The sequence below is a fragment of the Rana temporaria genome, chromosome 1 (genome assembly GCF_905171775.1).
Source record: "Rana temporaria chromosome 1, aRanTem1.1, whole genome shotgun sequence".
Taxonomy (NCBI): Eukaryota; Metazoa; Chordata; class Amphibia; order Anura; family Ranidae; genus Rana; species Rana temporaria.
Genome location: NC_053489.1, coordinates 297,481,001 through 297,501,829, shown reverse-complemented (window position 1 = coordinate 297,501,829; position 20,829 = coordinate 297,481,001). Strand labels below are relative to the sequence as shown.

General features: G+C 40.0%; 1 protein-coding gene across 49 annotated transcripts in view; it reads left to right on the top strand.

The window, feature by feature from the left end:
* PTPRD (protein tyrosine phosphatase receptor type D) overlaps positions 1–20,829 on the top strand; it is a 521,758-nt gene that overhangs the window by 111,307 nt on the left and 389,622 nt on the right. For all 49 annotated transcript variants that reach the window (XM_040357869.1, XM_040357852.1, XM_040358160.1 and 46 more), the window contains exon 2: positions 15,936–16,103. In XM_040357869.1, coding sequence (XP_040213803.1) covers positions 16,019–16,103 — 85 coding nt within the window. In that variant the 5' untranslated portion in view covers positions 15,936–16,018. The remainder of the gene's footprint in view (positions 1–15,935; positions 16,104–20,829) is intronic.

The following is a 20,829-nucleotide window of genomic DNA, read 5'->3' as shown; positions in this document are numbered from 1 at the left end:
AGCAGAATGGCTCTGTTAAATTTTAGGAGCTGTAACAGCATAAACGGTGCATTTTTTCTTCAGGTGACATCTTGCTCTCCATTTGCACAGAAGAAAATGTGTTTTTTAGCCTCTGTGTGGACCTGTAATAGAATCCAGTAGTCTACTGGGCTCAAGCTTTACAGCTTCATACCACTGGAGAAGCACTGGGCTCTGCTAAGCTAATCAAATTGCATTTTGCCATAAGGAAAGCTTTTTTTACTGCTGTATCAGATGGCTTTAGAAGGTAAAGACTGAAGCATTGTAGGCTTATTTCTTCAGCTGGTGCTTAGGATGCATTCAGTTTTATACACTTCAGCATTTGTCACAATGTTAAACCAAGGCTTGCAAGTTAACAGTAATCTGGTTTAGGAACTATTTTACACACTAAAACAATGTTTACCTACTGTTACAAATTTAGCTTGATGTTTATTTCATTGTAGCTGGATTTCTGCAGAAGACATATACTGCATATACACAGTATATTACCATTGTTATTGCAACGCTTTGAGCAATTTCAGTCTTTTGAACAATATTATGTAAGCCAAGTACTGCAGAAAATCAGCAGGCAGGGGATAAGTATAACAAGATGTAGAATATGCTCATTAGCAGTAAATATGCAGATACATCTCTTTCAATGTAAATGTGTGCACTTCAGCCTAGACACAGAGACCAGGTGGTCCCGAGACAAACCCTAAACTTCGCTCATTAGATATTTTTTCTGCAGTCGTGTACAAAAATCTTCTCTGATTGCTCTAGATATTTATATGTGAATACTATCTTGAAAATCATGAACTAGCATTTTGTTCCAGTTTATATCCGCCTTTCCAATGCATGTCTGTGGCCAAATTGGACACAGATATGGAACTATTAGACCAGAACAAATGTGGTATAAATCTTGATACTGCTTGGAAGAAATTGTATATTAATCTCTCTCTGATAATTTGCAGACTCTTCAACCCCTTTATGCCTGGGGATGACCTAGGTGGCAATCAAAATGTAAAGCCCAATTTTGATAAAAAATATTATTGTAAATTCTCCACCAGCTATAATGGAATTAGGTAGTAATAGGTATGGTGTCTGTGTGTAGTGCTGCTGTATAATAGTAACATCATACCTCAGTAGAAACTGGCTCCACTAGATTTCCAGTTGCTGTGGGCATGAGAGCAGTGGGTAAACCAGACCCCCTCCAGACTCCATGCTCAGTCACAAAAAGCCTTGCACTTTTTTCACAGAATGCAAGGTGTTCAATGATTGGGGGACAGGAGAGAAGGCATGGTGATACCCAGGACTTCTCATCCTTCAATCACAGAATGCCTGGTATTCCATGAAATAAGAACAATGCTTTTTGTGGCTAAGCATGGAGTTTGGAGGGGGTGTGGAGAAACTGAAGCCCTTCACTGCCTTAAACCCAACAGTTAAAAATGGTAGCCTTGTGTAATGAAAGATGTTGCTCACGCAACAATCTGCTTTACGCGACTTGACTCTGCTGTCCCTTGAGGCTTCAGAGCTTGATCTTCCTGCAGCGATTCAGAAAGTAGCAAAATGACCTGCACAACAGCCAGGCATTTAGCATTTGTAGAAGACGATCAACAGTGACAGTCCCTGTAGTTCTATAATGATAGGTTTACAAGAAATAAAAACAACAGTTCTGGGGCCATCCTGTTTTCAACCCTCTATCAGTGACTGTATTGTGCCTTCTGCCAGGCTTGTCATACTCAATTTTATTGCAGGTTACATCAAATTTACAGTTGCCCTCAAAGGGCAAGTTATATCTGTAAGAATATATACATTTATCCAGGGCTTTTTTTCTCAGAGAATAAATGTGGGAACGCAACTACGCCAAACCAAATCGAAAGGTGTGTGTTGCCAAATTGCATTAACAGTGGGAGAGTCTTAAAGGGGCAATACATTCCAGTAGTGCGTAATGTGCAGACTTCAGGGATGTACAGAGTGCAGGTTCAGGGGTGCCCTATGCACAGAATGCAGAGTTTAAGAGTGTGCTGTGTACAGAGTGCAGGGTTGAGGTGTGTGCCATATACAGAATGAAGGGTCTACAGCTCACTTCCACCCCTCCTCAGCACTGACCTCTGCACCATTCTCCCCCATCCCCAACTGTGCACACACATTCCTCCACAGCTCTTACCTCTCCACCCCCCTCCCAACTCGAGTACCTCAACGCAGTGTAGGCAGCTCTGCCTCTCTTGAATGGAGATAATTGCTTGGGTGCAGAGATGGGGATCACAGTGTAGCTTACTACGTGATGACCCATCCCACATTGCACCTGCATCTCCCTTGTCCCCACTGTGAGTGTAGGATGACCCATCCCACATTGCACCTGCATCTCCCTTACCCCCGCTGTGAGTGTAGGACAGGCAGGTGTCTGTGAGAGCCATCGGGGAAAAGCTGTCCTTGTAAACACAGAAGGCTTCTGTGTTTACAAGTTGTAGTTGGGAGCGAAGGGCGAGAGCTCGAGGTGTTGGAATGGAGTTCTGCCATGTTCCAGCTGAAAAAAAAAGCCCTAGGCACGAGGGCCACATGGAATGGCCTGGAGGGACGGATTTGGCCCACAAGCCTTGTGTTTGACACATGTGCTCTGAGCCATGTTCAGTCTGGCTCATCATCCTTTTCCTTGACTGCCAGTAAAGAAGATTTTACCATTATTGCATTGCATGTAATATCATGAAACAACCAAACACTGATGAGAAAATATCCATAGATGGCCAGGTTAGCGACAAGCAGTCCAGGAAACTGCATCATGTGACCCAAAGTTTGAGAAGATGAATAAACCACTTAATTAAATAATGTGTTTGTACACAATGTTATGCCCAACACCTACTGTATAAGCAATGTTTTTTTTTTTTTTACAGGAACCTTTAGTATAGCTTTAACTAGATTTATTTTATTTTATATGTATTCGTCAGATACAAAGTGCTTTAGTGCACCTCCTTGCCCTTTACCAGTAAGGCACAAAGACAGGAAGATATAATATTTATGCAACACTGCTTTTGTTGGGTGATCACTGCCTAATAAAAGAGGCTGCCAGCCATGTCATTGCAACAATGGCTAATCATGACAAGTATTACAGAGTGCTCACCAACCATTGTGACACTTATTCCCTGTACACACGATCGGTTCATCCGATGAGAACGGTCTGATGGACCGTTTTCATCGGTTAACCGATGAAGCTGACTGATGGTCAGTCGTGCCTACACACCATCGGTTAAAAAACCGACCGTGTCAGAACGCGGTGACGTAAAACACAACGTGCTGAAAAAAACGAAGTTCAATGCTTCCAAGCATGCGTTGACTTGATTCTGAGCATGCGTGGATTTTTAACCGATGGTTGTGCCTACTAACGATCATTTTTTTTATATCGGTTAGGTATCGAATCGGTTAAATTTAAAACAAGATTGCTTTTTTTTAACCTATGGATAAATAACTGATGGGGCCCACACACGATCGGTTTGGTCTGATGAAAACGGTCCATCAGACCGTTCTCATCGGTTTGACCGATCGTGTGTACGCGGCCTTAGATTACAAGGTTATATATCCAGTGGGCATGTGGGGAAGAAGAAATAACAATTCTAAAGCAGCTTAACCTTTGCATGTATTTTAATTTTAGGTGACCTTTAATGGCTCCTACCCCATCCTATCTGTCTATTAAAACAGGAGTAGTATGTGGTTAATTCTTTCTAATCTTAGTTATGCAGTAAAGTAAAACAGTGATCCGTGCACACTATACTAAGTGCAGGAACTGTAGCAACCAAACAGATTTTACTGTATCCAGATCAGTTAAGATATGACTTTTGATTACCTGCTTTCTGCACTTTGCTCATAATCATTGCTCTTTGCACTGACTTTGACTGACTCTGTAATAATAGGCTTGAAATTTGTTTGGTTGTGGAGTTTGATTCTGAATCTTTGTGTTTACGTGGATCAGCACAAGAAAACAAAGCAACCTTTTCTCCCTCCGAGAGCACATTCTATATATCTCCATCTCTGTGATAGCATCAAAGTCATTATGTAGCAGTTGGCTCGGATACGCTTGCACAGACACAAATTGAGTCCGACAGGACTGATGTCTTATGGATGTTGCTGCTATTTGAAATGCTGGCATGAAGATGGTTATGATGATAAGAGTGAGCTGGTGCCCTCAGCACACGGCCTACTATGATTTCTATGGCTTTCATTCATTTCAGGAGCTCCGTACATGGTATCAAAGGATAAATAGCACATGAGATGAAACAAGATGAAGGCCGCGTATGCTTCTAAAACACAACTTCTGTTAACATAAGACAGGTGTCATCATTGTGAGCTATATTTATCTGTTATTTAAAATACATTTCAGCATTTTGACTTCAGTAACATAGTTTTTCATTATTTTTCCGCCAGTGGAGCAGAGGCATTTCCACAAAATTTATATCATGATTAAAAATATATACACATACAGTCAAATATATGGATTTACAAACATCCTTCATTCCTCCTATCAGCATTTGTATTTTTATGAATTTGATTCCTGATTTTATATAATAAAAATGTAAGGAAAACATTTCACAAAAATACCTAAATGAAAAAAACTCAAATGGAAGCAACCACCCTCTGGCTTTGTGTTAGATGCAGAAAAATGAGCTAAATTGTAAGTAACATGCCTCCCCAATAACTATCTTTCTGCAAAGGAATCGTTTGCAAGTTCCATTTAATACTTTGTAAGTTCCCTGGTGTAGTTTATAGGGTATGTGTGCTATAAATGTTACCTTTACACAAAGGACATCGGTGCTTTATTGAAGACTTCTGACCCAGCCTGTAGTGCTAGTACCCATAGGTTGATACAGAGCAAGTCATTAGAGCTGAACTACAGTCAAAACTTTTTTTTTTTACTTTTCGTAGAGGGTCAGAACCAGTGTCAGGTTTTTATTTTTATCTGGGCCCACACAGGTGTTCGGATGATTCCTTTGCTCTTTCCACAGAAAAAAGGCTTTGTCTGGAGTTTAAATGCTCATGGGTCCCTCTAGATTGCTGCTAGACTAAGTTTGAAACTACCAAGGTATATTACATTTCTAAGAAGTGGTGACCCTCTGACTATTCCGAGACTTAAAGTATAAGTAAAGGCAAAACTTTTTTTTTAGCTTTAGATAGAGTGGAGAGGGATTAGAACACCTGTCAGTTTTTATTGCTGTCTGTGCAACTGTTCTGTCAATATCCCCAACCCATCAGAAACACCAACCACGTTACTTCAGGTTTATTTACAACCTTAGTAATATGAGATTTTGACCATTTGGTGGTTGGACACAACACAGACAACCGAATAGAGTCCGGTACAGGAAGACTGAGCTGTTTTAACAGCACAGAGGCTAACAAGGACAGAGTTGTCGCCACCTTGGGGTGGCCATTTTGTTGGCTAGTATCGGAGCAGAGTAAGAATCTCCACTCATAATATCCTGCACTGGACTCTATTCAGTTGCCAGCGTTGTGTCCAACCACCAATTTGTCAACAACTCCAATTACTGGAGTTTCTGATGGGTTGGAGAACTGGACAGAACACACCCATTAGGGAGATTAATTCTCTATATTTGTTCCATTTAGCATTATTATTGAAAGTGAAAGTTATGCCTAGTACACACGATCGGTTTTCCCGACGGTCAAAATACTGCCGGGAAAACCGGGAACCGGCTCGGTCCCTTTTTCCCTGTACACACGGCAAGTTTTCCCAACAGGAAAACTGCCAGGAGAACTTTGGTCAGGAAAACCGGACGTGTGTATGCTCCCTCGCAGTTTTTCCCATAGGAAAACTGCGGGGGAAAAAACGCCGCGATTCGCGGCAAGAAAAAACAGAACATGTTCTCATTTTTTAAACCACAGTTTTCCTGTCGGGAAAACTGCTAAGGAGCATACACACGTCCTGTTTTACCGGCCAAAGAAAAACACGGCAGTTTTCCCGACAGGAAAAACGATCGTGTGTACTAGGCATAAGAGAAAATTGCAAATTTTGGGTTGTCCCTAGAAAAGTAGTTAGGGGGAAATCTTCCAATGGGAACACTAGTTCTGGTGACCTGGGGGCCCCCAAGAGATTCCTCAATTTGTGGGGGTTTCCTCTCACTTCCTGTTTTGACTATGGGACAGGAAGTGAAGGTAAATCTCCCCAGTGGGATAAAAAGAGCAAAAATAAACCTTACAAGGGTTATAACCCTCCCTTACTCTACCCACAGTGAAAAAAAATTCTGCCTATAGTTTTACTTTAATCGGAAGCCCCTATGTGAATAATAAATATGCATATTTGTAGATTTGCAAAAAACAAAGAGGTCCCTAAAGCTTACAAAAACAGTATTAAATGGAAACTACAAAAAATATATATATATATTTCTAGTAATTATTGTATCCATCTCTGCAGCATTCTTACCATTTGACTTAATATTGTAGTGAGCACACACTAAAATGCTAATGTTTATTCCAGAGTCAGTTGATTTCATTAAATGGTTCTAAATATACATTTATTTCATGCAAACAAATGCAGCATGAGCCTATAACTGTTATGAAATGGCACAGCAAGTGGAAATATAATTTAATTTGAGCACCTATAAATATTAACTGGTAGGGCCCTTTAGATTCCACTTTACAGTTCTATGCTAAACATATTTTACTACTCTATTCGTGCATTATAAATGTTCCACTTAGTTTGCAATAAAGCATATTTACCTTGGGGACTGTTAGACTGCATCATGAAGATAATGGATCGGGCTGTTTTTTTACACACTCCTTATACCTAGGAGGAGTGAATATATATTTGTTACTGTAAAGTCATCAAATATAACATTCTATATATTTTCTCCGGTGTTATGCATGTCACATGAATGCTGTTATGTGGTCTTTTTAATCAAAATAAAAATAAAATCTTAACACTTTCTAGAGCGCTGAGATTTTCCACCTTGATAATAGTTGAGATTTTTACACTATATTAGCATTTGCTGTGCAGCTGCTCATTTTATATTAGAGTCATTTCAGATTAAGGAGAGGCTAAAAAGCGACCCAGAGCACACAGTCATTTCCATGTTAAAGACCAATTCCAGTTTTAACCCATCCTCCACCATACAGTCATTGCCTCCTCTCCACTTCTCCATCCCCCAGAAATTTTCGTATGCCTACATACACTGGTCATACATGCTTCAGAGAATGGCACCCTGTAACCCTCCACGGCATGTATTTATATATTTCAGTTACCTACAGTATAAAGCCCGGTCAATTTATGCAACGCGTTACATATGTAATATGCATTCACATCAGTCCCTGCCCTCAAGGAGCTTACAATCTCTCCTGTAAGCTCAATGTGGTTTAATGTCCTGGATGGTCTGGGCTTACAGCAGGGTTTGACAAATTTGCTTGGAATCTAGGAGCCAGCTAAAAAAGTTAGGAGCCAGAAAACGCGCCCCGTCCCGCCAAGCTCGCGCGCAGAAGCGAACGCATACGTAAGTAGCGCCCGCATATGTAAACGGTATTCAAACCACACATGTGAGTTATCGCCGCGATCGTTAGATCGAGAGCAATAATTCTAGCTATAGACCTCCTCTGTAACTCAAAACATGCAACCTGTAGAATTTTTTAAACGTCGCCTATGGAGATTTTAAAGGGTAAAAGTTTATCGGCATTCCACGAGCAGTTTTGAAGCGTGACATGTTGGGTATCAAGTTACTCGGCGTAACATTATCTTTCACAATATAAAAAAAAAATGGGATAACTTAACTGTTGTCTTATTTTTTAATAAAAAGAACTGTATTTTTCCCCCAAAAAAGTGTGATTGTAAGACCGCTGCGCAAATACGGTGTGACAAAGTATTGCAACGATCGCCATTTTATTATCTATGGTGTTAGAATAAAAAAATATATATAATGTTTTGGGGGTTCTAATTGGAGGGAAGGAGATGGCAGTGAAAAAAATAATTAGAGCTGATGTTTTACTTGTAATGCCAACGGCCACCACCAGATGGCGCCAAGTCACAGAAGGATGCTTGGGCCTTCAGCAAAGCAAAGCAAAGCCGCAGCCTCAGTTACCGGCCGTCGCAGGCCTGCCGCGATCCCGCGGCAGGGGAGGTGAGGGCACACGGAGACACAGGATCTGTGCCTCCGTGCGCCCCCACCTCCCCCGCCGCAATGGCCGGTAATTGACTCCGCAGCTTTGCAACCTTGTAGGCCGCAAAGCCGCGGCCTCAATTACCGGTGGACGCGGGCGTCACAATTTCTTGTCGCAATTGCCACTGGGCGCCCGGATTTTGTCGAGCCCTGGCTTACAGTAAGGCTGCATTCACACCTGGGTGTAGCGTCTTTGAGCACGTTTCCGCCCTTTTATCATGCGTTTTTGGCACGTGTTTGTGCGTGTTTGTATGCAGCGTTTTTGGGCTTTGTCGTTTATTAGCCAATAGAGAAAACTATTATCTGTTGCATCATTTGTTGCTATGTATTTTAGCTTTTTAACTGGTTCCCGACCTGCGCACAACTATGTACATCGACAGAATGGCACGGCTGCGCAAATGGGCATACAGGTTCATCCCCTTTAATTTGCGAGCCACTTGGTCACGCATTCGCCGCCGCCGGCGCACTTGCGACCCTGCCGTGAGCTCCGTGATCGCGCCCACGGACCCGATTGCTGCCGGTGTCCCGCGATTGGGTCACAGAGCTGAAGAACGGGTAGATGTTAGTGTAAACACAACATCTCCCCGTTCTGCCTAGGTGACACTGTCACTGATCGTGTTCCCTGTCATCGGGAACAACGATCAGTGACGTGTCACGGAGAGCCCCGCCCCCTAACAGTTACAAGCACTCCCTAGGACACACTTTACCCCTTAAGCGCCCCCTACAGGTTAACCCCATTCACTGCCAGTGTAAATTTTACAGTACTGTAATCGGTGCATTTTTATAGCACTGATCACTGTAAAAATGACAATGGTCCCAAAATGTTGTCAAAAGTGTCCGATGTGTCTGCCATAATGTTGCAGCCACGATAAAATTGCTGATCTAGTAAAAAAAAAAAAAATATTAATAAAAATGTCATAAAACTATCCCCTAGTTTGAAGACGCTATAACTTTTTTCAGCTGAACTCACATAATTTCACTCCCGCTTGTCAGTCCTGATTTTGGCTGCAATTACAGGTTTCTGCACAGATGTCAATGTAAATCGCGGGCCGAAATCGCAAAAAGTAGTACAGAAACTACTTTTTGAAATTTGAAATCACAGATGGGTCAAATCGCACCAGTGTGAACCAGGGCTCAAGCAGAGAATGTCTCAGGTGTGAATGGGGCCTAAGTGGGCTGAAAATGACTTTAGCCATCATGAAGCCTAGAAGACTGACAACATCTAGTGGTGAAAAGGCATTACTGCTGGGGAAGACCAGTTACGGACACTGAAAAAACCCAAAAAACACTGAAATATCTTTCCATGTTCAAGAAGCAAGTTCTATGACTTTTAATAAGTCGGCCTATGACCAGAACCTTTTTCTAAAATATTTCTTAAATATTACTTTTTTAATATATTTCTATTCATTTTACTTGTGTATGCATATAAATCAAGGGTCTCAAACTGGTGGCCCTCCAGCTGTTGTAAAACTACAAGTCCCATCATGCCTCTGCCTGTGGGAGTCATGCTGGTAACTGTCATTCTTGCAATACCTCATTGGACTTGTAGTTTTGCAACAGCTGGAGGGCCGCCAGTTTGAGACGCCTGATATAAATGATATTGATATTGGTAGCACTTTTGTGTTAAATAGATTGGAGTTGATTTATTAAAAGCAAATAGACGGTGCACTTTGGAAATGCGTCTGTGCTTGTTTTCCTCAGAGCTTAGTGAATACGGTGAAGCTTTGCTGATCTCCATCCCCAATCACATTTCCTTGCAATCGATTTAGTATTCTTTACAGATTAAATGAGAGGTATGGGGTTTCTATTTTTCCCCAATCATACTTACCTAGGTGGATGCAGCATCACTCTGATGCTGTATCTGCCCCCTGCCGGCTCTAAAGCCTCGTACACACGACAAAGCGTAGGACTTTGGTCCAAAGGGCGTTGGCTGTGAACTTGCATTGCATACAAACGGCAAAGAATTGTCGGCCAACAAACAGCTCTTAGTGCCACCCTTTGGGCAACTCAGATTTTCCGACAACAGCCTGTCATCACACAATTCCCGTTGGATATTCAAATCGAGGCTATACACTGAGAAATGAGCGATCAAACACTGCCGATCGCTTGATACTCGCAGCTCCCTGAGCAGAGAGCTGGTGACTGTCAGTCACTGCTCTCCCCTCTTCCCCCCTGTGGCTGTGGAGGGGACGGGAGGCTGAGCTGGTTGGTGGTCCAGACAGGTGGGCGGATCCTGACCATATGGTCGCGATCTTGTTCGAGCCTGGACCAGCTCTGTGATGTCAGGTGATAGCAGGATTCAGCCCCATGTCTGCTGAAAACGGGTCACAGGAGTGCAGAATCAACTGGAGTACAGTCATAGGAGCTTTGGTTGTACTTCTCCTTTAATGCTTCACCACATTCACTAAGCTTTGGGGAAAATGAGTGCAGCTACACTTGCAAAGTGCAAAGCCTATATTTCTTTTAGTAAATCAACCCCATTGTGTTTTCAGTGTTTCTCGAAAAGGTCATCTTTATATTGCTGTGCTACAAATATCAAAAAAAGGTATTGCAACTGAATTTTAGAAGAAGTTGGACATGTAGCAGAAAAAATCTAGCATGGAATGAAATGTCATTTTATGGGTAGATCTGAAACAGAACAGTTGTTGGAATAAACTGAGCGCTGAAAAGTGCCAAAACTCAGCCTTCTGTGTTCCTCAGCATATTCCTAGAAGCAGCAGCATGGCACACTTTCTGACAATTTAATGTAACAAACGACATATTTAAATACTTTAAAATAAGGAAGTTTTCAAATCCCAATGGTTTAACACAGGAACTTTGCTCGACATTTATTTGGCAGCCTGTCATTTTACCACCGGCAACTGTAGCGTATATATCAAACAATGTGATGTTGATGCTGAAATTGAAGAAGTGTGGGCTGAATGATTATAGTTAGAACATTCATCAAGTAACTTCAACATTGTAGATAATCTTTTTTTAGACTTCTTATCATTTTATGGAGTATATTCTATTATGATGCTAATAAAAGTTTAAGCGTTCTTGATTGCAGCATGATAAATACCTGAAAGAGCCCTTTAGCAAAATTAATTTTAGGATTCTTGCTCTCCAACTGTAGATGTGAATTGAATTCTACTACCGAGACGTGTACCATTAAAACAGAAAAAGCATAGTAATGGTTAATAACAATAATCTGATATAGAACCTGCAGTATTTATTTTATTTAAATTACTATTTGATATTATCAGTATGCAGATAAGTTATTGTTCATTCAGTTTATTACTATTTCCATATTACTGTATTTAGTAAGGCTTTAAAGTGGAGTTCCACCCATTTTTTTATGTTTGTCTGTGCTGCATGCCCTAATCTCATAGTGTTCAGAATGGACAATTTTTATTTATTTTGTTGCTTGTAAATACCTTTATTTTGTAGTCCTTCATTACTTCCTCCTCCTTATTAGCCTAAGCTATTAAGTCACAAGGCTATTCGCAAGGGTTTCTGGGAAAGGCATCATGTATCCCAGTAGTCCTTGCAAATAAACCTGACTGAAACCTATTACATCGCTTGTGCAGCACTGAGCATGTGCGAGATCTGCAAGGCTGAAATCCAGGAAGTCATACAGTCTGGCTTCATGATGCCCACACTTAAGATGGCCACGGTCTATTTCTAGATTATAAACTAACTAAATGCTCTGACAACCTAACAAAACGGACCTTAGTTTACAGACTAACTTTACTAGACTACATTAAGCTTGTGTATTACAGGGGTATTTATATTTAAAAAGTGAATTTGTGGGTGGAACTCCCCTTTAAGTTTTCTATTGGTCACATACATTGATCACATAGTATGGGTATACCCATATAGAATTTCCAGTATGGCTGTGCTGGGACCCTGCATGGGTATACCCATACTATGTGATCAATGTATGTGACCAATAGAAAACTTAAAGTCTTACTAAATCCAGTAATATGAAAAGAGTTTTACTGTTGTGGGTTTAGTAACACTTTAATAACTGAGAAACTAACTTTGCCTAGGCATTTTAACACAAGCATACATCACATGAAGAATACATTTCCAACCTGCTTGAACACCATGTCTATAACAGACGTTTTCAGTTCCTCACGTGTTACTTAACCACTTCCGCCCATGGAAAATTTGGCTGCTCAATGACCAGGCCATTTTTTGCGATACGGCACTGCAACGCTTTAACTGACAATTGCGCGGTCGTGCGACGCTGTACCCAAACAAAATTGGCGTCCTTTTTTCCCCACAAATAGAGCTTTCTTTTGGTGGTATTTGAACCTGCGGTTTTTATTTTTTTGCTATAAACAAAAAAAGAGCATAAATTTTGAAAAAGAACACAATATTTTGTACTTTTTGCTATAATAAATATCCACATTTTTTTTTCAAAAAGCAATTTTTTTCCTCAGTTTAGGCCTATATGTATTCTTCTGCATATATTAATTACTTTGCGCAAAAGTTATAGCGTCTACAAAATAGGTGATAGATTTATGGCATTTTTATTAATATTATTATTTTTTCTAGTAATGGCGGCAATCTACGTTTTTTTACCAGGACTGCGACTTTATTGGCGGACAGATCGGACACTTTTGACACATTTTTGGGACCATTGACAATTATACAGCGATTCATGCTATAAAAATGCACTGGTTACTGTGTATATGTCACTGGCAGGGAAGGGGTTAACACGAGGTGGTGAACAAGGGGTTAACTGTGTTCTCTCATGTGTGTGTGTGCTCTAACTGTAAGGGGAGGGGACTGACTGGAGGAAATGACAGATCGTGGTTCCTAGCTAGAAGAAACTCACAATCTGCCTCTCCTCACAGAACTGAGATGTGTGTGTTTACACACACACGTCCCTGTTCTGCCTCTCGTGCCCGCGATCGCGTGTGGCCGGCGGTCATTCCGACCGCCGGCCACGAGCATCTGCACCCCCGTAGTGCAGCGGGCACGCGCGCCTGCTATCCTGCTTAAGGGAATCGACGTACAGCTACGACGGCTCGTGGGATCGTGCCGACTTGCCGATGTAGAATGAAGGCGGCTGGTCGGCAAGTGGTTCAAGTGTTACAAAAATGACAATAGTAAAATCAGTCTGTATATGCAGTAAAGCATGCTTGTTATATTCACTGTGGAATCTAAGGGGTTAAGCCTGCACATTGTTTAAAAAGGCTGTATGATCATGTCTTCTCTGATCCTCCCCTTTTTCCACTGTCCCCAATCTATCTCCTGATAGGACAGAGCCCTAGGAGTCACTCAGTTTGATGAGCATTGCTAGAGAGTTTGACAGAAGTCCAAATAACAATCAACATCTGTCAAACTAGAGCAGCCAAATACAGCTTGAAATTCGGTCAGCTGAATTTCGATCTGTCTGTGGTCAACTTTTGTCCAGTACATTCAACATAATTTGTACGCACAAAAGGTACCAGTGGACAAATTCACTAAACAGTAATAAAGTGCACCATTGCGCATTTTTTTGTAAAATCTATCAAAAAGAATTCCTACTCACAAAAGATTATATTATGGATGAAGAGTTTTTTTTTGTTTTTTTTTAACACACACATTATTCCTTTTTATTGGAGTATTTATATTTGCAGTATATATATATATATATATATATATATACAGTATATATATATATATATATATATATATTAGGGATGCACCGATATATCAGAGACCGATACATATCGTCCGGAAATAGCTCTTTTGGGGAAATGACGAAACAACAAAAAATTTGCCGATAATGACCCACCTCCCCCGCCCGCCCACAGTACAAACTCCAAACACTGCCCACCAATCTGAAGCCCCCGCCACCTGCTGTGACTCTGCCCAGACCCCACTCAGACTGACCTTCTGTGCGAGCAGCGGAAATTCTCCGGTACAGTGCAGGTATATCAATAGATGGCCACATTGAAAATGAGGGAGGGAGTGGTGGGGGATCGGCACAGCTAAATTCCTTCAGGCCCACACCTCTAAGCTGCAGTTATTTGATGTGCTTACAATCAGCTCCCGGTGGCATAATCTTGCGGCCGGCAGCTGCCTGGACGTCTGAGGCACTGCGGAGGTATCTCCGCTCCCCCACATCACCCCATTCCCAAGACCCCCCCCAGTCACACCTCACCATCTCCTGCTGGCCGATCCACTCTGGGGCCTCTACCAGCTCGCTTCCCATATACCATTTAACGGAGGTAAGATCGTACCGCAGTAACTGAAAATAGCAAACCTGCTATTGGCTATTTCAAAATGCAATAGCCAATCGCAGGTTGGCTATTGGACCCACCCGCTGCCTGCTGAAGGAGTAAGTTCTCCTTCAGGTTCCGCTCCTCTGCTGACTGACAGCAGGCAGTGGGCGGGTACAATAGCCAACAAGCGATTGGCTATTGCATTTTGAAATAGCCAATAGCAGGTTTGCTAATAAACACAATGGTATTTTGCCCATTTACACTGAAACAAATTTAAGTCTAGAGCTGCTGTTTGAGTTTATTACTGGATTTGTTGTTCCTGTTTTGCAACAATAAGTTTTATATATTAATATTAATATACTATGTATTTGTGTCCAATTTTTAAATAAAAGTTTGGTTATTTTATTATATTGACTTGGAGCTTTTCAATTCTGGTTATTTTAAATCAATGAAGCTAATTAAAATGTCTCATGTAATACATACAATTATTTAAAAAAAAATAGAAATAGGAGGAAAAAAGAAAAGTAATTTTCGGTTTTCGGCCTGACATTTTTTTTTATTTCGGTTTTGTTTATAGTTATATGTATGTATGTGTATATATATATATATATATATATATATATATATATATATATATATATATATATATATAACTATAAATATATAACCATGTGCTTTGTATGTTTTTGTTACAATGGCTTTGATTGCCATTGTTCGGTTCTGAGAAACAGGTGAAAAGGAATTGACAGAATAATGTTTGATTTTTGGGAACATAATACCAAATCATTTTTGTAATAGCTAAATAACTATTGCATGCAAAATAATAACTGCTGACCTATACCACAAGTAGGTAGATTAATTGAATATACTGAAAAAAAAAAAATATTGGAAATATTGCAGCTATTGAAATAAAACATATGCTACAGCAAATTAGGACAATTCATTTTAGTGGTCTAATTTTTGTGTAAAGCCAGATACAAACTTATATATAGCATTATTTAACTGAATTCTTGTATTTTCCTGCTTCTGTTGTCTTTTCCTATAATACCTTTCCTGGATTAGGCTTTTTTACGGTTAAAACCCATAGTTGAAAGCACATTCTAAGGGTGTATTGTGCAAAGCCCAACAACCTGCACTGCAAGTGCTTTTGTTCTGCCAGAGAAGTAAAGACAACTTTGTGTGAAAACTTGCTCTGAGAATGTGTAGTTTGGGGATTTCATATTGCTTTATTTCATAATTCAGGATCCTGCAGTATATCATTGTCTTGTAATGTATATTGCTACCTTTACTAAAAAGACAGTTAATTATGATGATAAATTATTCGGGTGATGATCTGACCAGGGGAGGAAACCATCTGGGATTGAGGATTACTTTGTGCTAATACGGGGAAATACATTATTAGCTCTGCCAAGCTGCTTCTGGGCATCATGCATGTTGGCAGCAATGCAAACTTTGTAATGTACTCCAGTTACTGTAATGGGAAAAATATGTCATATGTAATGTATTCCCTGTAGGGATTTGCATGATAGATTTTAAGTTGTTATAGCACCTAAATAACTATGTTCTTTGTTTATTTTGTCTTTTTCAACAGGCTGTGACAACGCTGCACTGAAACACTGAAGTGGGTAGACACCCATTGGCTTTGAAAGCCAGTGAAATTAAGCCTTCCTAAACATGCAGGTGCCAAGCTGTCAGATGATGAACTTTGCCAGGCCAGTGCTGGTTCTTCTGTGCTTCCTACTCCATGCTGATGCTGAAAGTAAGTTTAGTGCTTTGTTCTGTTTGAGTTCTTGACCATAATGAGCAGTTTTGTTTTTGCTTGGCAGCAGTCGAGGGTCTTTGAACAGAATCTCTTTATGAGAGAATGCTAAAAACACTGTGGGATCTTCGCTGGCTCAAACCCACCTTCTGAAAAAAGACTATTTATGTGACTCCTTGTGTATTTCTGCTGGGCTAACCACAGAAATGCATTCCCCCTACTATGCTGTTGTATTTGCTTCTTACCACTACAAAGTTAGGCTTTGGAAAACGTAAAATGCAGTACATGGTGCCAATAGACAAAGGGTAGACAACTATTGTTGAATTAGGAACATTGTAGACTGCAATATTTGTTCATTTTGGTTGTTTTTGTAGGCAAATCAGCACTGGTTTTAAATGAGAACACTGTATTATTGCATATGTTATTGATTTGATGGGTTTAAAAAGAGTCCATAGGTATGCATAAAGAACCTTTTAAGCAAATGTGAACATATTATAAATATATAGTGCATGTGCTTAATCAATGTTCCACTTTGAGTGATGACAGTTGCTTAGTAGTCTGTTAATATTTATGTGTTATTATGTTGCAGTTATGTCCTGACAAGCAAAGTCTGTAAACAGTAGACATGTTAAGAGGAACAAAAAGATTTATTTCGATAAAAGAAGTAGCCACTACACGTGCCCTGCATTAAACAGATTTCAGTAAAGAGAGTGGAGGTGACAGCAGAAATTTGTCATTTCTAGTCCTCCAGCTCCTTCTCTGTGGGTGTTAAAGGATTTTCCATAGATCTGCAGATCTGAGCCAAAACACAAGCAGAGAAAACTGCAGAAATGCATGATCTAGAAAAATAAAACTGCTACACTAAATTAGCAGAGGTAATCAGTACTGCACTTAAAATGTTCGGATTACCGAATGTGAAAAGTAGTAATCTTAACCACTAGGCTTCCTAGTGATGATCCCAGGCATGGGTCTCCCCACATTTGACAGCTAGAGCACTGCTAGATGTCTGATTGGCTCCAAACTCAACCAATGGTCAAGAACCAATCAGTGTATTTTGAGATCATGTGATTGTCACAGTGCAGAAGAACACAGACTCGGACTTGGTGTGTCATGTGACTGCAGATTTAAGTATTTGGGACATTAGTTATTTAAAAAAAATATCTAATTGCAAGATTATCTAAGTGGGGGAAGAGTAGGTAACATTTACTGGGCATGGAGGTTGTTAGTCCTGAGATAAGTGTTGTAATATTAATATATATGTGTATGTATTTTATATATTGTGTTAGGCCTCGTACACACGACCGAACATGTCTGCTGAAACTGGTCCGCAGACCAGTTTCAGTGGACAGATCCGACCGTGTGTACAGCCTAGCAGACAGGTTTCCAGCAGACAAAAGTTTTAAAGCGGGCTTTAAAACTTGTCGGCTGGAAACCCGTCCGTCCGACATGTCCGCTGGTTAGTACACCTAACCAGCGGACAGAAATCTCCTGCATGCGTCGAATGGATTCAACGCATGCGTGGAAGTATTTTACTTCCTGGTTTGCGGACGTGGCAGCGTCAACGTCACCGCTACGTCACCGCGCTGTCTGTCCGCGGGGATTTCGGTTTGATGGTGTGTACAACCATCAGACCGAAATCTCCGAGCGGACATGTCCGATGAAAACGGTCCGTGGACCGTTTTCATCAGGAATGTCCCCTTGTCTGTACGGGGCCTAATATGTGTGGCACGGTATATATGCGGTGCATACAGACAAGTCTATTTTACACATCACATCATTATCTGTCACTCTGAAAGAGTGTAGATCAAGGACGGGCAATCAAATTGCTCAGCCATTCAGTGGATAGGCAATATAATCTGGAGGTCAGTCTTGTCATGCCCCATGGATATAAAGGCACAGGTCTAGGAAAAGATGGGACTCTAAAGCTACTATTCTAAGTCATATTTACTCTGTGGGATTTTACAATTTTAGTGTTATACTAGTACAGGAAGTGGAAAGTTAAAATTTTAATAATGGGTGTTTATGTTTCTACATCAATTCTTTTATTATATCACTGAATATTTATTTAGCAAGACATGTTTTTTCCATTAATTATTACATACACTTTGCATTTTTAGGGATTTCAGCAGTGAAAATGCATTGTATTGTTTACCAAATATGCTTGTGAACATTTTTCCCATACAGATTTATTTAACCACTCCGCTACCATTGTATTAAAAAAAAAAATGGTAGTGGACATCTGTTTCTGGAGAGCCGTTTAGTTCCCATTTTTCTACACAGTACTATATTTACCAAAGGTCAGTGGGTGACTATTCATGAGCTTTCATAGGTAAGTGGGGCCTGAATAACCATACCACCTGACCCCGCTGTATTAGGTTTTCAAAATCGTAATTTAAACTTTAAAGCTTTATCAACATAAAGCTTTATCACCACATCAGTTTACAATATTTATGTTTAAAATATTTTTAGAATGTAGTATAGATTTTAAATACATGGATTTGTACTGCCAGCTTCAGGGAAAAAATGCTTGGCCTGGCAAATTGACATAATATGTTCTTTAATATTTGGATAGATGTTAGCATGACATTGACCCACTTTAATTATTAAATGGATTTCATAATTAGTGTGCAGTCGAAATAGTGTTGTTTATATAGTACATAATATTTGTACGGGGAGAATAGAATATCAAAGCTTCTTGTACCACAGAAGCTAATGAAGTTCATATCTAAAAGTGTACTGTTGCCCTCAGTCTATGGTAATAGTCTAAGGAGGAATTATATGAGTGAAAACTATATTAACACAGGGTATAATTTAATAAAAAAAGCAATATGAAGAGTTATTCATTATACCCATGTGTATTTTACAGTTCAGAGATGTCATATGACACAAAAAATATATTATTGCTGTACTTTTGACTAGTAAAGCCAATGTATGGTCTTCTAATCAAAAAACCAGGAGCGAAAAAAATAATATAATAACAATATAACTTTTTTCCCATCAATAATTTAAAGACTCCTCTGTCCTTACCAGGACTGGTTGCCTAATCTTGATAAAATGCTTTTAAATCAATACTATATACTTTGATTATGAAGAACTATATATTTTTTCTGTAACAATTTTGAAAATTAGATTTTCTAATATAATCTCTAATGTCAATGATGGAACAGGAGTCGCCAGAAAACTAGACATTGATCTATTGACTTGCCATTACTGAGTCTTCCATTCAATATCCACTATTAGAATCTCAGAGACTGTATTATGGAAGCCTTTCAAACATATTAATCTAAGTGATGTATTGTTGTAGAGTGCTATCAATGTTAGTTTACTCTATGTGATTATACAGTTTTCAGAACGAATATCATTCTAAAGGTATGCAGCATGCAAGACTAACAAGTAGCAGACAATCAGATCCTTACTTTCTCCGACCAACCTAAAATTAGCTACGGTATTTAGAGTGAGGACCAAATATGCTTTGCTAAAAAAAAATCCCAAACTCCAAAAGTTAGAGGCCATTAAATATATCATACAGAATGTAAAGCATTGCATCCTGTAAATTGCAAATTGGGTGAATGAGTATGGAAGATGCCATATTATTATTGACACTGTGACGATAATAATGGGAATTTTCACTTTAGCAGTAATATTGTTAATGTGTTGTGTATCCCCTGTAGTTGAGTTAATTTTCCATTTACTTCTGGCTGTATTCTCAGCATGCTTGTAGTTTACACAGCATTTGGGTTAACCACTTCAGTACCAGTACCAGTCTGTAACACCCCTTCATTACCAGGCCATTTTTCATTTTTCAGTGCTGAGACAGTTTGAGTGATAATTACCCCGTCATGCAATGCTATACCCAGATTCATTTTGTACCATTTTTTGAGATAGATAGGGCTTGTTTTGGCTATGTTCATACTATTGTGGGTGCAGGAAGGCATGCAATTTCACGCCTTCCCTTTCCCACAGGCAGCTGCATCAAAAAATTGCTGCTTTTAAGTAGGTGTGTGGGGTGCTATTATCCCTCAATAGCAACCCCACTCACTGGAAACCACAGAGCAGTTTTCCTGTGTGAACCCCTGTCCAGCTTCCTTTGAAGCCCAATAGAATGTTTTTACTGCCCCTTAACCGCAAGTATAAATGAGCCCATATAGATTTCTTTGGTGGTAATTTAAAACCACTTGATTATTATTATTTTTTTTATGTAGAATGAAAAAAAGACAAAAATCCTAACTCTGTTATAGAACATATCAAATAAAAATAAATACCTCTGAAATGAATCCAGGGTGCGATTTTCTGGGAAATTAAGGGGTTGATTTACTTAAGGCAAATAGACTGTGCACTTTGCAAATGCAGTTGCACTCATTTCTTTATCGTACATCACGGGACACAGAGCGGCATTCATTACTATATGGGTTATATGGAGTACCTTCAGGTGTAGACACTGGCAATCTCAAACAGGAAATGCCCCTCCCTATATAACCCCCTCCCATAGGAGGAGTACCTCAGTTTTTCCGCCAGTGTCTTAGGTGTTAGTCATGGTTTAGCTTGCCTCCACATCCTTGGGATTAGGTGAGCTAACCGGTTCTGTCCAAAAAAGCCTCAGCGCTAAAGTGGTCAGTAACCGGACCCCAAACCCTTGGGGTATAGCCCATAATGCTTTTCTTTTTAGAGAGCTGGACCCTGGGCCCAGAACTTAGAAACCTTTGGGTGCCTAATGTTTCTGTTGCCA